Source organism: Trachurus japonicus, chromosome 8 (genome assembly GCF_045865225.1).
Source record: "Trachurus japonicus isolate A0001 chromosome 8, Traja_1.0".
Lineage (NCBI taxonomy): Eukaryota > Metazoa > Chordata > Actinopteri > Carangiformes > Carangidae > Trachurus > Trachurus japonicus.
The window spans coordinates 32,966,121-32,983,584 of record NC_140914.1 but is presented as its reverse complement, the minus strand read 5'-3'; the positions used below and the strand labels follow the sequence as shown (position 1 = coordinate 32,983,584).

Genomic DNA, 17,464 nt, shown 5'->3' with positions numbered 1-17,464 from the left:
TTGTGGAAGTTGTGACTGTGAATATGACATTTCACTCCGCATTCGGTTTCTGCAGGCAGCAGCAGCTTGTTGCTTGCTCCGCTCTGGGGGGGGGGGGGCGTGTTTAAAAAAAAAAAAAAAGCACTAGTCGCGGGGAAGCTGAGAACAGCAGAGTTTCCTCTGCTGCAGCTGAACAGCTGATGTGGTCCAGACGTAGCTACAGACCTGTCAGTGTCTCATTATGACAGGACTTCACCCTCAGAGCTCTGTCTTCAGACTGTCCTGATGTCCCTGAACATCACACAGGGACAACATGGAGCTGCTGTGTGATTGGTTACTGAGTTTTATTAATGTTTACATCAGGCTGAGTTCAACACATCAGTTTATGCTACTGTGATTTAAGTAGCCTAGTTAAATACTACAGTAATCATCATAGTGTATTGGAAGGAAAGACCATTTAATCTGTATGTATCAAATATCCATTAATGAATTAATGGATAATTTGCATCCCTAGTCTGTTGGTCTTGGTTAAGTACCACCTTGAATGCTTAAGCTTATGTATTCAGTCATTCAATGGTATACTAAAATCCATGTTCTCACTGTTCTCAGGTCAAATATTTATATGCGATTAAAATGCGATTAATTGCGATTAATTAATTACAAAGCCTCTAATTAATTAGATTAATTTTTTTAATCGCGTCCCGGCCCTAAAATAAACACATTTTGAGTGAGCCATGCTGCTGTTCTACCTGTTGTTTACAGACCAATCAGCCTTCAGTGTGATGCACATCCCATCTAGAGACTCATTATCTGGATTTGGTCATCTTGAAAAGTTTGGATCTGGATCAGACTGATCCAATCCAACTGTGCTTTGAACAACTGGGATGAAAGTAAAACAGATTACGTGATCCTGGATAGCAAAAAAAAGGGGATTTCAAAATCCGGATCATTTTTATCCAGATTACACCTTTTGAACGATTAATAAGTGAAGAATTACTCACATCCTGATCTCTTTTTTTATTACTCCTTTGAAGCAGCCGCTCTCGGGGTTCCTGGGATTCGGTTGTAAGATGATTCACCAACACACACATGCACATCAGCCCAGTCGACCAGAAATCTAATCAGCCCCAACTGAGCAGTGTCTTGTTCACAGCATCTTTGTCCCCCCTCACATGGTGGAGCTGTGGTGGTTTCAGCCCTACAGTAAGAGTTTTGTAGACCCACGCGTCCCGAGGGCGTTCAGTAACCAGCACATCACATCTGCGGTGGTAAAAGTGAACGGAGTGATTAAATCTCATGACCTTGGTGTGGAGAATGTGTAATCTGCTCTGAATCCTCTGAACGTCATGTGTTCTGTGTGCTTTTATGGTGCTTCTGAACCATCTCTCCACTTCTCCCTTCACCCCTCCCTGCAGACCAGGACGGCCTGGGTGGGTGGGTGGTAGTTTATCTTCTTCTTCCTTGTCTCTCCATCCTTCACTCCTACCTTGGGCTGGTCTCTTCTTCCTCCAGATCACACTGTTCCTTCCTCTGCTCTACGATGTGGTGGTGGACCGTGCCGTGCTGCGTGCTGCTGCTGGCGGCGCTCACCTTCTTCCTGAGCACCCGGCGGCGCTACCAGGTGTTCAGTGAGAAGAGCCTGAGGCCCCCGGGGCCCCTGGTCACCGACAGCAGACTGAGGGACGAGAGGCTGAAGAAAGGTACAACTGTTGTTGTCTATCTTGATTTTCTTTCATTCAAAATACTTAGAAGGTTAGAAACAATCAGAACTTACACAATCTACTTAACACCTAAAACCATATGCATGTTAAAGGGATAGGTCACCCCAAATTCTAATTTCACTCATTATCTACTCCCCCTCATGTCAACTAAGAGCTGTGAGAAGTTTCAGAGTCCTCCGTGTCTTCTCTGAGTTACGGGGGGGTCCATGCAGCAGTATTTGTCCATATAATGGTTGTCAATGGATACCAACTTTCTTCGTCCAAAAAGACACACCAAAAAACATCCAAATACCTCCATGCTGCTCGTCTGTAATGTCCCTCTTGTATTGAAGCCCCGACATGAGAAATTGTTCCGAAAAAATTTAAAAAGTCTATATTTTAAGCTTGTTTGTAGCGGAAGCTCCCAGTGTCTCAGTTCACTGCTCTTCCTGTGTCTGTGCAAATCACCGGTGGAACAGTTTCTCATGTCTGGGCTTCAATACCAGAGGGACATTACAGACGAGCAGCATGGAGGTATTTGGATGTTTTTTGGTGTGTCTTTTTGTTACGAAGAAAGTTGGTATCCATTTGCAACCATTATATGGACAAATACTGCTGCACGGACCCCCCGTAACTCAGAGAAGGAACGGAGGACTCTGAAACTTCTCCCAGCCCTTAGTTGACATGAGGGTGAGTAGATAATGAGTGAAATTTGAATTTTGGGTGAACTATCCCTTTAACAACAGCCAACACTACATGGGAATAAAAGAGTTAAAAGTGTTCATCAATTCATCCACAGGTTGAACTCGCCTGTAGCCAAACCTCTATCTTTCTCTTTATTTCTACGCTCCTGTTGTTATTGCTACTGAACATTTTCTTCATGCTGTGAAAATGAAGTAAATGAAATGGTTTTATAATGGGTTTAATATACAGTCGTCATGGCTGAATGAATGAAGCCAGAATCACTATACAAATGCTGTTTAAACGATTTTCTTAGGGTTATTAGTTAAGTTAAGTTTAGTTTAGTTAAGTTAAGTTAAGTTAAGTTAAGTTTAGTTTAGTTTACTTTAGTTTAGTTTCACATTGCGATTGCCCACCTTATTAAAAATGTATCTTCGGCTTCCCACACATTAAATTACATTACAAACAAAAAGACAAATCACAAGACCGCGTTTTCTCACCGTACCACACAGACAGATTATGCAAAATGGACAAGAAATAACAGCAGCAGTAGCCTATGTTAGAATAAAAATAAAACCTATATTTAAAATCAGGTGGAGTCATTTGCATTAAGTGCTTGTTAATAAAACATGACAACATCTAGGAAGAGAATACTGTTGCACTGGCTCCCTTCTAATGCATTCAATCTAGGTGGATTATTTCACAATTGAAGTGTTACATTTGAAAATGTTAAGATGATAGGAGTCTTGTTATGTGCTGTAAGACTGTAAAATTGTGTGTTACCACTTTATCACCCTACACCTACAATCATTTCAAAAGACATGATTCACATCTGCAGCAAGAAATACTAATGAGAAACAATGTAACTTAAATGTAAAATACCTCAGGTGTCCTATTTATTTCATGTGGTGTGTTTGGGTCTGGCCACTAGATGGAGGTGTTACTGCACAAATGGCAACCTGATGGAAATGGGTATTTTCTAATTGGGTGAATTATATTTTACATTGTGAAGGTTTTTCAACTCTTTCGTCTTTCACTCTTCCATGAAACATGATTTATGTGTTGAGACAGAGACACAGTCTGTTGTTCACTCTGACTGAATGAGAACAGAGCTGCACTTGAACTATTGACACATACAGTATATGAACAGACACTTGACCTTAAACCAATATTACCAGGGTTCTTACGGATCCTTAAAAAGTCTTAAAAGGCATTGAATTCATTCATCTAAAAACAAGGCCTTAATTGGCATTAAAATGTCTTAAATCAATTTTTCAAAGGTCTTAAAAATGTTAATACTTGGTAAGTGTGATTTTATGATTGTAATTAGTCTCAAGTCTCTGTTGTCTGTGTTTTTTTTATTATTATTATTCTGCTCTGGGAAGATAATACCATTTAAAATGAACTGTAACCTAACGGAGGCTTGTGATTGGCCCTGTTGACCTGCAGCTGTTTTCATTCTATTAAACGTCTGGTTTTTGTTTTAGATTTGAGATTTTGTGTCGATGTTTTTATTTGTTTTTTTAAACCAAAAAAGTGGAGGAGGTGCTGTTGGGTCGTCATGGTGATTATGATCCACAGGTGCTCTTCAGGTGTGGTTTTCTCCCAAAAGTTTAACTCTAATGTCGCCATTTGTATCAAATTTGATGCATGAAAACACATGAGTTTTTCAGACCTACCTAAAGTGTACAATCAGATACATGCAATGACCAGACAAACCAGCAGGGTGCAGTTGTTTATTTATGCACCAGCAGCTTCACTGGGACATCCAATATGGCCGCTGTCAGTCAGTCACCCAGATGTGTTTTCTCATGGATATTATTGCCAATTTTGAAAAAGATAACGTAAGAAAAACTTTAAAAAAATGTACTGAAACTTCAATAGGAATATAGTTACTGCATTTATGTAAAGTAAAACTAGGCTACTTAATATTTCATAACTTATTTTATAGTAGAACCGTAATGTAAGGTCATTTTCTATGCAAATCTCCTATTAAAGGGACAACCAGGAGTTTTGTTAAAGTGAAGTGTTTTCACACTACATTTATGAGCCTCCGCACCGTGAAATTCTTTGACCGGTGCAAGACAGACTCATGTTTTCATTCATCAAGAATTAAAGTCAGAGGTTGGAAGACGATCACATACCGTCGTAGTTCCGACCATAAACAGCGATTCGGCGGCGTTATTCTCATGACTCGCCACGAAACCGAAAGTAAAGAAACGCTGGTCGGCTCGCCCAGCATTTCCACCACCACTAATAATAACAAAATAACCATAGAGACAAAACCATAGATTTATCTAAAATGGACCATTAACAAGTGGTAACGGAGATTCATCCACATTAATATCAGACTTTGTTATAACCAAATAGAAACTCCTTGTTGTCCCTTTAAAAAAAAAATGGACTTTTTGTCAGAAGGTCCAATAAAAGGTCCAATTTCAAAATTTTAGAATTTTCTGACAATTATTTCATGGTTCACGCTTTACAGGGTTAAAACTTTAGCACAAAAGTGCAAGTCTTCAAAAAATGTTTAAAAAAACAAAACCAAAAAAAAAAAAGTTCCCCCAGGCTGATTTTACTGTAAAATGTGTGTGTGTGTGTGTGTGTGTGTGTGTTGTGTGTGTGTGTTGCTGCAGGCTTCACAGCGGACCGTGTTCCTCCGACTCTGGACGCCGTGGTGATCGGCAGCGGGATCGGGGGTCTGACGGCAGCAGCTGTCCTGTCCAAAGCCGGGAAGAGAGTTCTAGTTCTGGAGCAGCACGACCAGGCCGGGGGCTGCACACACACCTTCCAGAACAAGGGCTTTGAGTTTGATGTGGGTAAGATGCCAGTATACACACAATACACACAACACACAGAATACACACAACACACACATCCTTTTCTCCCACTCAGTAAAAGCATCATGTGTTCAGACAGATAACACTCTGCTGGGATGTCTGTGGTTACTGCCAGCTTTTATCTGCACAATACATCATCGTCATTGTAAAATCACTTTACATCTAAATGGTTTGAAGATTTAACACTTTTATCCTAAACCATGTTTGAACAGTCTGCGTAATTATAATAATAAACTTTATTTGTATAGCACCTTTCGCAGGTAAAAACCACAAAGTGCTTCACAGTGTTAAAACAGTGGCAACAAGGCAGAGCAAAACAAAACAAGACAAAAAAAACAACATACAAGAAAAGCACAGGTACAAAGACCCACAGGTTAACCAAATGCCTGTTTAAATCAGGGAGTCTTTAGGTTATTTTTAAAAGTATCAACAGAATCCAAAGAGCGTAATGAAAAGGGTGAAGCGTTCCACAACCTGGGAGCTACAGCAGGAAAAGATCTGTCACCTCTGGTTGTAAAGTGCGTGAGGGGAACAACTAAAAGCCGTTGGTCAGAGGACCTCAGACTGCGGGTTGGGGTGTAAAACTGTATAAATTCAGACAGGTAAGAAGGAGCTTGACCCTGTAAGGCTCTAAAAGTGAGAACTAAAATTTTTTAATTGATTCTAAAATGCAAAGATAACCAATGCAGTGAGGCTAAAACAGGCGTGATATGTGCCCTTCGGTTTGTGTGAGTTAAAAGCCTTGCGGCGGAGTTCTGGATAACCTGACGGTCAAGCTTTTTTATTTTTTATTTAACCTTTATTTAACCAGGCGAGCAAATTAAGAACAAAATTCTTATTTTCAAGCTCTTTCTTATTAAAACAAGTAAAAAGACTGTTACAGTCTATCTAAACGAGACGAGATAAAAGCATGGATAATCATTTCCAATTCAGCCATTGACACCAGAGTTCTTAGCTTAGAGATGGTCCTTAGTTGGAAGAAGCAGTGTTTTGTTAATAGGACACATTAGTGCAGTGGGTCATAGTGGGAATAGTGTGTGTGCCAGGTGACACTCCCTCTTGGCGTTCCTGAGATCTTATTTTCAGAAGAATTGATCATTTCAAAAAACATTTTTGGAAGACTTTATGAGTTTTAAGGTCAGAGTGTTGAAGACGGGAGGCCACACCCAGCATGAGAGGGAGTGAACGTTTATTTGTTTTTGAAATACAAAGCCAATTAATTATTATTATTATTTTAAGAGTGGAGCTGGTCTAGAAGAGCAGAAGAACTGTAACTAAATAGAAACATATTCAAATATTCTGCAGTAATCTGACAAGAATAATGTGTGGTTTTTATCCCTCCATAGTTAAAGTTATGCAGCAGGGCCTTGTGGATATAATAGTTAAAGTTATGGAGCAGGGCCTGGTGGATATAATAGTTAAAGTTATGGAGCAGGGCCTGGTGGATATAATAGTTAAAGTTATGGAGCAGGGCCTGGTGGATATAATAGTTAAAGTTATGGAGCAGGGCCTTGTGGATATAATAGTTAAAGTTATGGAGCAGGGCCTGGTGGATATAATAGTTAAAGTTATGAAGCAGGGCCTGGTGGATATAATAGTTAAAGTTATGAAGCAGGGCCTGGTGGATATAATAGTTAAAGTTATGGAGCAGGGCCTGGTGGATATAATAGTTAAAGTTATGGAGCAGGGCCTTGTGGATATAATAGTTAAAGTTATGAAGCAGGGCCTGGTGGATATAATAGTTAAAGTTATGGAGCAGGGCCTGGTGGATATAATAGTTAAAGTTATGGAGCAGGGCCTGGTGGATATAATAGTTAAAGTTATGAAGCAGGGCCTGGTGGATATAATAGTTAAAGTTATGAAGCAGGGCCTGGTGGATATAATAGTTAAAGTTATGGAGCAGGGCCTGGTGGATATAATAGTTAAAGTTATGGAGCAGGGCCTTGTGGATATAATAGTTAAAGTTATGGAGCAGGGCCTGGTGGATATAATAGTTAAAGTTATGGAGCAGGGCCTGGTGGATATAATAGTTAAAGTTATGGAGCAGGGCCTGGTGGATATAATAGTTAAAGTTATGGAGCAGGGCCTGGTGGATATAATAGTTAAAGTTATGAAGCAGGGCCTGGTGGATATAATAGTTAAAGTTATGGAGCAGGGCCTGGTGGATATAATAGTTAAAGTTATGGAGCAGGGCCTGGTGGATATAATAGTTAAAGTTATGAAGCAGGGCCTGGTGGATATAATAGTTAAAGTTATGGAGCAGGGCCTTGAGGATATAATAGTTAAAGTTATGAAGCAGGGCCTTGAGGATATAATAGTTAAAGTTATGAAGCAGGGCCTGGTGGATATAATAGTTAAAGTTATGGAGCAGGGCCTGGTGGATATAATAGTTAAAGTTATGGAGCAGGGCCTGGTGGATATAATAGTTAAAGTTATGAAGCAGGGCCTTGTGGATATAATAGTTAAAGTTATGAAGCAGGGCCTGGTGGATATAATAGTTAAAGTTATGAAGCAGGGCCTGGTGGATATAATAGTTAAAGTTATGAAGCAGGGCCTGGTGGATATAATAGTTAAAGTTATGAAGCAGGGCCTGGTGGATATAATAGTTAAAGTTATGGAGCAGGGCCTGGTGGATATAATAGTTAAAGTTATGAAGCAGGGCCTGGTGGATAGTTAACTGACAATCTGGTCTTTTGCCACTTGCACTTTATGACAGGTTTGTTTTCACGCCCTGATCCTGGCATCAGTAATCAATGATTTGTAGTTGTAATGTCATCTATGACATCACTGCAAGTTTAAAATGATTAATCATTCAATCAAATGAATATCAGGACAGGACCAGGTACGACTGAGAAAGTCTAATGCTGCGTTCAAAACAACTCGGAGGTCGGAATTCCCAACTCGGAAATGTTCAACTTCCCACATTGCGTTCACGCTGCAGGAACCTGGAAGAGAAAATACATGGACACCCGAAGGAAGTTTGGCGTATTGTGGCTCATCGCTGAATACGAAAATATATGCAGCAGTAAATTGTAGGGCTGGGACGATATGCTTTTCTCCAGATTCGATTCTTCTACGATTTTTTGGATTGCGATTCTACGATATTGCCGATTCTCTCGATTTTTAAAGTATATATTTTTTTTGGCGTTTTTGCCTTTATTTGACAGCACATAGTGAGGTAGACAGGAAAGGGGGAGGCAGAGAGAGGGGGAATGACATGCAGGAAAGGTCTGCCCGACACGGGATTCGAACCGGGGACGTCTGCGTTGAGGACTGTAGCCTCTACATGGGGCGGCCGCCTTAACCACTGTGCCACGCACCACCCCAGTCTTTAGCATTTTTAACATTTATCTGCACACAAATACTGTAGGAGCCTATAAATTAACATACTCCATTATAAAGTGAACTTAAACCCTTTTCAAAACCTGTAGCCTACTCTCTGGATGTAAAAAAGACGAACAAATGCACATTGCACAATATTTAAAAACATTTTCAAAAAAATTTTTTTTTTACAAAAACATTTTTTATTTTTTTTAAATCGATTTTTGAAAAGAAAAATCGATTTAAAGATCGTCAAAAAAGATATCGCGATATTTATGTGAATCGATTTTTTCTCCCACCCCTAGTAAATTGTGTTTCTTTTGGAGGCAAAAGAAGAGGAGAGGAGACGCTGCAGATGAGTGCACATACAACGTTACAGCCTTGATAACAGTTAAACCTTATTTCCGTCACATATGAGGAACACAATTTCACACAATACAACAATCACACCTTAATATAAACATATTTCATATACTGCAATAATACACAAAAAATATGCATTAAAACCTCAACAAATAACTTAAAATGTCTGAACTCTAACTGTTTAAGACGAGGTCCACCATGTTTTGATGTTGTGGTGACGTCAAGTCGGAAAGTCGGAGCTCTGATATGATACCAGAGTTTCCAACTTGTAATTTCAGAGTTCGACGCCGTTCAATTCATTTTTTACAACTCGGAGCTCGTTTTTTTCCGACTTCCGAGTTGTTTTGAACGCAGCATAGATCCAGACCTGTTCTAATGTCAGATGGGTTCAACTTGGTTTCTATTCTGTCCACAACATTAGAGAAACTTATAGGATTGTGACTGAAAGGCTGATGACTCTCTGCTGTGACCAAGGTATCCACTACCTGGGCCAGCTCCATGACAACAGTCTGCTGAAGGTGGCCCTGGACCAGATCACAGACGGACAGCTGCAGTTCACACGCCTGGGGGAGCAGTTTGACACTCTGATCCTGGGTCAGTCTGACCAGCGCAGGTTAGGAAAATACATTCATTCGTTGTAATACTATTTTAAAGTTTCAGTCTTGATTTCTATTTCTATTCTGTTCTTTTGCCCTCTTTCTCCTTCATTCATTCGTCCAGCATTCGGATCTAACTCTCCAGGAATTACCAACCATAATAAATGAAGACCAAAGCTCAGGCCTTGAGCTTTGTGTGTCTTCCTCATACGATCTCAGGCTTCTGTGTTATCCTATTATCCATCTACATACATAATATATATTTACACCATGAGAATACCGATCCTACATTATCTCTCTGTCATTCTCAGGGAGTACCATATCCATTCAGGGAAGACGAAGATGGCAGAAAGTCTAAAGAAACAGTTTCCAGGAGAGGAGCAGGCCATTGATGAGTTCATGAGACTGATGAAGGTATGGGAGGTTATATCTGCTTGGTATATTATCCTATTTATATTCCTGTGATACTTCTGGGCAGACATTAAAGGGGCCACATTATGGAAATATCACTTTTTGAAGACTCTTTAACATATATTTAGGTGTCTGTTTTGCCTTCTGGCCCCAAAAATGTGAGAATTGACAAATAAATCTGTAATGTTCAGGCTTCCTAGGTTGATGGTTTTACCAGCTGTTCCCTCAGTTGTCTTCCAGTGATGTAACTAGGATTCAAAATTGCATAAGACCTTCCTACCTGGGACCAGTAGAAGGGGCGGGGCAAGCAGTGGTTCATTTGCATTTAAAGGGACAGGCACTGAAAGCAGCCGTTGTGAACAGGGCTGTTTAGAGAGGATGAAATGAGCTGTGATGTTTGATCCTTGGGGGATTTTGACCACAGCATGTCACAGACATGTCTTTAAGACACCTGGGAGCTATTCTCATTTGTGGAAAGGGGGCAGAATATGTCTCCTTTAAAGGTACATTGTGTAAGAATTCTTCCCATCCAGCGGTGTGGTTGTAGATCACAAGCAACTCAGTCGCATTTTTCATGCTGCATTCACGTGAAATCGGTTAGACGGCAGACGGACGACAGCCGCTGCAGGTAACGGCATAAACAAGCCTCTATGTAAACAAGTGGTCCGTCAGCACGAGGCAAAACAATACACGTGACAATATGTTGTCATGGCGATGTGGTATTGTTTTACCGTCTTTCTCTGGACTTCTGTGACTAAAATGACATCTGGTTTGTTAGCGACGGCCGTCTGCCCGACTGCAGGTGAATGCAGCATCAGTGTAACGCTCCATTCCTCCTCACTGCGTTACCGCGGTGACTGAGCCGACAGCTCCGGTGTCTCCGCTGAGTTTCCGTGGTTACCTACCGTCACCATGGAGACACCACATGGCAGCAGCACCGAGCTTACCGTCTCCATGGAGATATGAATGATATGAACGGCTCATTCAGAGCTGAAAGGAACAGGAACTTTGTTGATGTTAATGAAAAACAGACTGAAGAACCAAATAATCCATTTTCCTGAATAGATAACAGGAGAAGTTACACAATGTCCCTTTAAAGACTGTGTGCTGTGGTGAAGACATATGATGCAAAACTGTCAGATAGTAAAATTCCCCCTTGTGGAGTCATGATGGATGAAGGTGGTAGTAGAGACATGCAGGTGCAGCTTTACCTCTGCTTGTTGGTGGTAACTGTTAAAATACTTCAGTTGTATTTCTCATATTGGTCCTTTAAAGTTTCTCATTAAGTCAGATAGATAATGGTAAATAAGCCCGTGTGTCTTTCCCTGCAGCTAGCCGCGAGGCGGACGCCACTCATCGCCATCTTGAAGATGATTCCGTTTTGGCTGGTGAACTTCCTGGTCCGGACCGGCCTGGTGGGTCGCATCTCGTCGGTCTTCTCCCTGGCAACAACCAACCACTCAGAGATAATGTCCCGCCTCACACAGAACAAGGACCTGCAGGCGCTGTCGGCCTATCTGTTCTATGGTGTGTGACCTACACACGATCACACTGACAGAGTAAACCTTCTGTCATGCTGATGTTTTTAATGTGATCTTGTTTCAGGCGTCCCTCCCAAAGAGTCCAGCTTCCTCATTAACGCGCTGCTTATCCACCACTACAAGCGTGGAGCGTATTACCCACGGGGGGGCGCCAGTGAGTTCGCCTTCAACATCGTCCCCGTCATTCAGCAGTCTGGGGGCACCGTGCTGGTCAGGGCTCCGGTGCAGCGCGTCCTGCTCAACCAGCAGGGGAAGACCTACGGTGAGGAAGACACAGCTTCTGTAATGTGGTGGCCCGGCTCACTGTGATTAAAGGGATAGTTTAACCAAAATTGATATTTCACTCATTATCTCCTCCCCCTCATGTGGACTAAGGGCTGGGAGAAGTTTCAGATTCCTCCGTGGCTTCTCTGAGTTACAGGGGGTCTCGGCGTAGCAGTGCATGTCCATATGACGGTTGCAAATGGATACCAACTGTCTTCGTAACAAAAAGACACACCAAAAAACATCCAAATACCTCCATGCTGCTCGTATGTAATGTCCCTCTGGTGTTGAAGCCCCGAAATGCGAAATTGTCCCGAAAAAATGTCAATATCTCAAGCTTGTTTGTAACGGCAGCTCCTCTTCCTGGTCCGTCCAAATCTCGCGAGATTTGCGCCAGCATCAGTAATCACACTGCTGCCGACTTATTTAATTTTTTTCCGGAACAATTTCTCATTTCGGGGCTTCAATACAAGATGGACATTACATACGAGCAGCATGGAGGTATTTGGATGTTTTTTGGTGTGTCTTTTTGTTACGAAGACAGTTGGTATCCATTTGCAACCGTTATATGGACATGCACTGCTACGCCGAGACCCCCTGTAACTCAGAGAAGCCACGGAGGACTCTGAAACTTCTCCCAGCCCTTAGTCCACATGAGGGGGAGGAGATAATGAGGGAAATTTGATTTCTGGGTGAACTATTCTTTTAATGCCCAAAAAATATATACAGTAGTTAAGGTCCCTGTCCTTTTTGATTATAAAGCAGGTTCTATGTTGTTACAGTTCTATCAAAGTGAAGTATTTAGAAAATGAGCCTTAAAACAAGCTGTGTGGACTTCTGTAACTTTGTGATGTCACAACTCTCAGCCACACCTCAAGCCCCGCCCACCATCCAGCAGGATTTGGTGTTGTTGTGGAGTTTTTTCCTCAACACTCTGCAACACAACACTCCACACAAGCCAATCAAAAGAGAGGCCTCAGAGCCTCCTCTCTTCTGATTGGCTCATTGATCTATTGTTGATAGAGCGCCTCCAGAGAGGTCTGAGATAGGAGAAAACTACAGTAATGTATTTTGTCTTGTTTTGTGTTCTCAAAACCACAAATATATAAATATATCTTCTTCTGCATCAACACTTCAAATAAGGCATGGCGAACGTGTTGCAGTGTAAAGTATAGGACCTTAGGAAAGTAATTAATGAAATGATGCATCTTTCTAACCTGTTTTAATTTGTGTTGAAGCACTTCTGGTACTACTGTTAAAGGGACAATGAGGAGTTTCTAATTGGTTATAAAAAGTCTGATATTAATGTGGATGAATCTCCGTTACCACTTGTTAATGGTCCATTTTAGATAAATCTATGGTTTTGTCTCTATGGTTATTTTGTTATTATTAGTGGTGGTGGAAATGCTGGGTGAGCCGACCAGCGTTTCTTTACTTTCGGTTTCGTGGCGAGTCATGAGAATAACGCCGCCGTATGAATCTCCGTTTATGGTGGGAACTACGACGGTATGTGATCGTCTTCCAACCTCTGACTTTAATTCTTCATGAATGAAAACATGAGTCTGTCTTGCACCGGTCAAAGAATTTCACGGTGCGGAGGCTCATGGTAAATGTAGTATGAGAACACTTTGCTTTCCAAAACTCCTGGTTGTCCCTTTAAGTTGATATTAAATCCCTAACAGCTACAGTATCTGTGCTAACTAAGGTTCACTTTCTACCAAACAACGCTCTATGCTTCCTGGTGATGAACACTGTTTGTGTGTCAGGTGTGACGGTGCGTAAAGGACAACAGGAGATCGAGGTTCATGCCCCCGTTGTTATTTCCAACGCCGGCATCTTCAACACTTTCCAGAAGTTTCTGCCCAAACAAGTGCAGGACAAACCAGGTAATGTACTGGTACATATACTTTTTATACTTTGACTGTACATTTCCTGTGACTTTCCCTGTGTGTGTGATTCCAGAGATCCAGTCTCTGCTGGGTATGGTACGTCATGGTATGGGCTCCTTCCTGGTCTTTGTTGGTCTGGATGGAACCAAAGAGGAGCTTGGGATAGTTTCTACAAACTTCTGGATGTATAAAGACAATGACTTGGATTCACTGTAGGTTTTTCATAACATTTATTTATTTTTATTCCTTCCATTTTTAATCTGAATTCTAATGTATCTGCATCTGTGTTTGTTCTACATAACATCATATTTGAAGAATGGAGAAATACTCTTCCCTGAGCAGAGATGAGGTATTAGGAAACATTCCTATGATGTTCATCACTTTCCCATCTGCTAAAGACCCAACATCCAGCATCAGACACCCAGGTAACACACATTTATATTTACTACTCAGCCATCAAATCTCATCATGTGTCTCATGTTACATTTCCCCAACTTCAGTTCCTGTTGGTCTTCTGCTAACTGCTAACTGAGAATGATAACCTTGTTGATTCAACGTCTTAAACACAGGTCGGGTTGACTGGCCTTGGACTGTACCTATAGAAAAACCTACAGTCATTAGTGCTTTTACAAGTGTTGCCATAGAATAATGTAAATAAGCTAATAAAATGACCATGACCTTTAAAACACTGCAGGTTAACTGAGCATACTAACATTTATTTAACCCTCTCTACTTTGTCCGATCAGTCTGTGATACTAATGTTATGCTTGATGATTAAGGCAACACAAGGTGCTCAGTGGCTGTCTGTCTGTGTGTGTGTGTGTGTGTGTGTGTGTGTGTGTGTGTGTGTGTGTGTCACAAGTGTCACAAGTGTAAAAAGCAGCAAAGTTGTTTTCCTTCCCTCTTAAAGGGATAGTTCACCCAAAATTCAAATTTCACTCATCATCTACTCACCCTCATGTCGACTAAGAGCTGTGAGACTTTTCAGAGTCCTCTGTTCCTTCTCTGAGTTACGGGAGGGGGGGTCCGCGCAGCAGTATTTGTCCATATAATGGTTGTCAATGGATACCAACTTTCTTCGTCCAAAAAGTCACACCAAAAAACATCCAAATACCTCCATACTGCTCCTCTGTAATGTCCCTCTGGTATTGAAGCCCCGACATGAGAAATTGTTCCTCTGGTCACACAGGAAGAGCAGTGAACTGAGACACTGGGAACTTCCGCTACAAACAAGCTTGAAATATAGACTTATTTAATTTTTTTTGGAACAGTTTCTCATGTCGGGGCTTCAATACAAGAGGGACATTACAGACGAGCAGCATGGAGGTATTTGGATGTTTTTTGGTGTGTCTTTTTGGACAAAGAAAGTTGGTATCCATTGACAACCATTATATGGACAAATACTGCTGCGTGGACCCCCCCGTAACTCAGAGAAGGGACGGAGGACTCTGAAACTTCTCACAGCTCTTAGTCCACATGAGGGGGAGTAGATAATGAGTGAAATTTGAATTTTGGGTGAACTATCCCTTTAAGGGAAATTAGCGCTACCTACTTCCTACCTTTACCAGTACGTCCACTTCCATTCAAGAAGATTCAGCTGAAAACAAGCGTGTTTCTGCCTCCCTGCAGGTAAGTCCTGTATGACCATGCTGACCATGGCTCGCTATGAGTGGTTTGAGGAATGGGAGGGCACGAAGCTGGGCAAGAGAGGGCAGGACTACCTGGACCTGAAGAACAGCATGGCCCAGGAGCTCCTGGACTGGGCCCTCACCATCTTCCCACAACTCAGAGACAAGGTAGATGTCCAAGTTTGTACAGAAGTTATTCACTGGTTGAAATTCAACAGTAGCTAAAGAATTGAACCACAGACGTCCTTCAACCAACGTGGTGAGAGCTCAGGTGATCTAACATCTGCCTCCTGCAGCCACACTTGGTGCATGAATTACCTCAATGGTCAAACATCTTAATTAATCGACCAATAATAGATTATTAAATGAATCGTCAACTATTCTGATAATCGAATAATCGGTTTGAGTCGTTTTTTAAGAAAAAAAGTCAAAATTCTCTGATTCCAGCTTCTGAAATGTGAATATTTCTGGTTTCTTTGTTCCTTTATGACAATAAACTGAGTCTCTCTTTGGTTTGTGGACAAAACAAGACATTTGAGGACGATGTCTGGTGGTTTGGGAAACACTGATTGACATTTTTCAACATTTTTCAAACATCTTATTGACCTAACAACTAATCGACTGATCATTTACATAATCAACAGATTAATCGATAATGAAAATAATCATTAGTTGCAGCCCTAGTTTTCTTTAAAGGGATAGTTCAACATTTTGGCAAATTGGCCCATTGCCATAATCCCTATAGTTTTAGGAGTAGGTTCGTTACCTTTAATTGTTGGTGCAAGCTGTTTTTAGAATGGCAGAGCAGAGCCGTGAGCTGCTCAGAGCTACGCTACGGAGGCTAATGGGATTTCTTGGTTTCCCTCATCAAACTCATCAAATACACAATCCAACAACTCCACAACGCTCTGGTGGACAAGTTGTGAGCTGCACATTCACCACGCTATGAGATAATAACACAACGTCACCACACAGAGTTGTTTTAGAGGGAAATACAGAGACTGTTGATGAAAAACTGCCCCTGAAGGCAACTTGCATCAGCGGTTTTGCATGAATTTCCCTCTAAAACAACTCTGTGTGGTAACGTTGTGTTATTATCTCATAGCGTGGTGAATGTGCAGCTCACAACTTGTCCACCAGAGCGTTGTGGAGTTGTTGGATTGTGTATTTGATGAGTTTGATGAGGGAAACTAAGAAATTCCATGAGCCTCCGTAGCGTAGCTCTGAGCAGCTCACGGCTCTGCTCTGCCGTTCTAAAAACAGCTTGCACCGACAATTAAAGGTAATGAACCTACTGCTATGACTATAGAGATTATGGTGATGGGCCAATTTGCCAAAATGTTGAACTATCCCTTTAAGTAGCATACTTAAAATTTAAATGAATTTGGTTTCTTTGTGTAACTTGGCGCTACCCGGCTTTTTAGCTCATTGTCTTAACTCAACATTCTCATTCCCAGCATAATTTCTATTATCAACTGTACTTTGAAAATACCTACAAATACTATGTGTGTGTGTGTGTGTGTGTGTGTGTGCGTGTGTGTGTGTGTGTGTGTGTGTGTGTGTGTGCGTGTGTGTGTGTGTGTTCAGGTGGTGATGGTGGATGCTGCCACCCCTCTAACGAACGTGCACTATCTGGGCGCTCCGCGAGGTGAGATGTACGGTGCCGAACACAACCTGGAGCGCTTCAACCCAGAGGTGGTTGCTAGGACACGACCACAGACGCCGGTCGACGGACTTTACCTGACAGGTGACCGGAGGAGCGGGAGTTAGGTTTTCAAGTGGCGATAGAGACGGATATGTGCGCTCAGTGTGTGTGTGTGTGTGCAGGTCAGGACGTCTTCTGTAACGGCATGGCGGGGGCTCTGCACGGCGGACTGCTCTGTGCCTCGGCTGTCCTCAACCAGATCCTCTACATCGACCTCCTGGGCCTGAAGACCAGGCTCAAACGCAAACACAACCATCACAAGAGGAACTAGTGGTGACAAGGTGCTGCTACAGACACACACTGTTCATCCATCTGTCAGGTTACAAAATGAAGTTTACACACACCTTTACACCTAACCACCTTCACACCTTCACACCTTCACACCTTCACACCTAACCACCTAACCACCTATCATCTCCCCAATGTCCATAGGAATCCAGGTGAAATCTGGACATCACCCTTGAACTGAAATTGAAAACAGAAACACTGCCATCGTAACATTTGAATAAACTACACTCCAAGTCCAAAGTATCAATAAAAATATTC

At 41.8% G+C, this 17,464-nt stretch overlaps 1 protein-coding gene across 1 annotated transcript; it reads left to right on the top strand.

Annotated features, from left to right (window-relative positions):
- The first annotated feature begins 1,511 nt into the window (after nt 1-1,511).
- On the top strand, nt 1,512-17,201 carry LOC146983865 (all-trans-retinol 13,14-reductase-like). Its single transcript, XM_085785480.1, has 12 exons — nt 1,512-1,679; nt 4,997-5,179; nt 9,359-9,497; nt 9,792-9,894; nt 11,223-11,418; nt 11,497-11,694; nt 13,463-13,582; nt 13,659-13,797; nt 13,901-14,010; nt 15,215-15,381; nt 16,801-16,960; nt 17,041-17,201. Exons 1-12 carry the CDS (start codon nt 1,520-1,522, stop codon nt 17,187-17,189), a joined length of 1,824 nt encoding a protein of 607 aa, XP_085641606.1. The 5' UTR covers nt 1,512-1,519; the 3' UTR covers nt 17,190-17,201.
- The last annotated feature ends 263 nt before the right edge of the window (nt 17,202-17,464 follow it).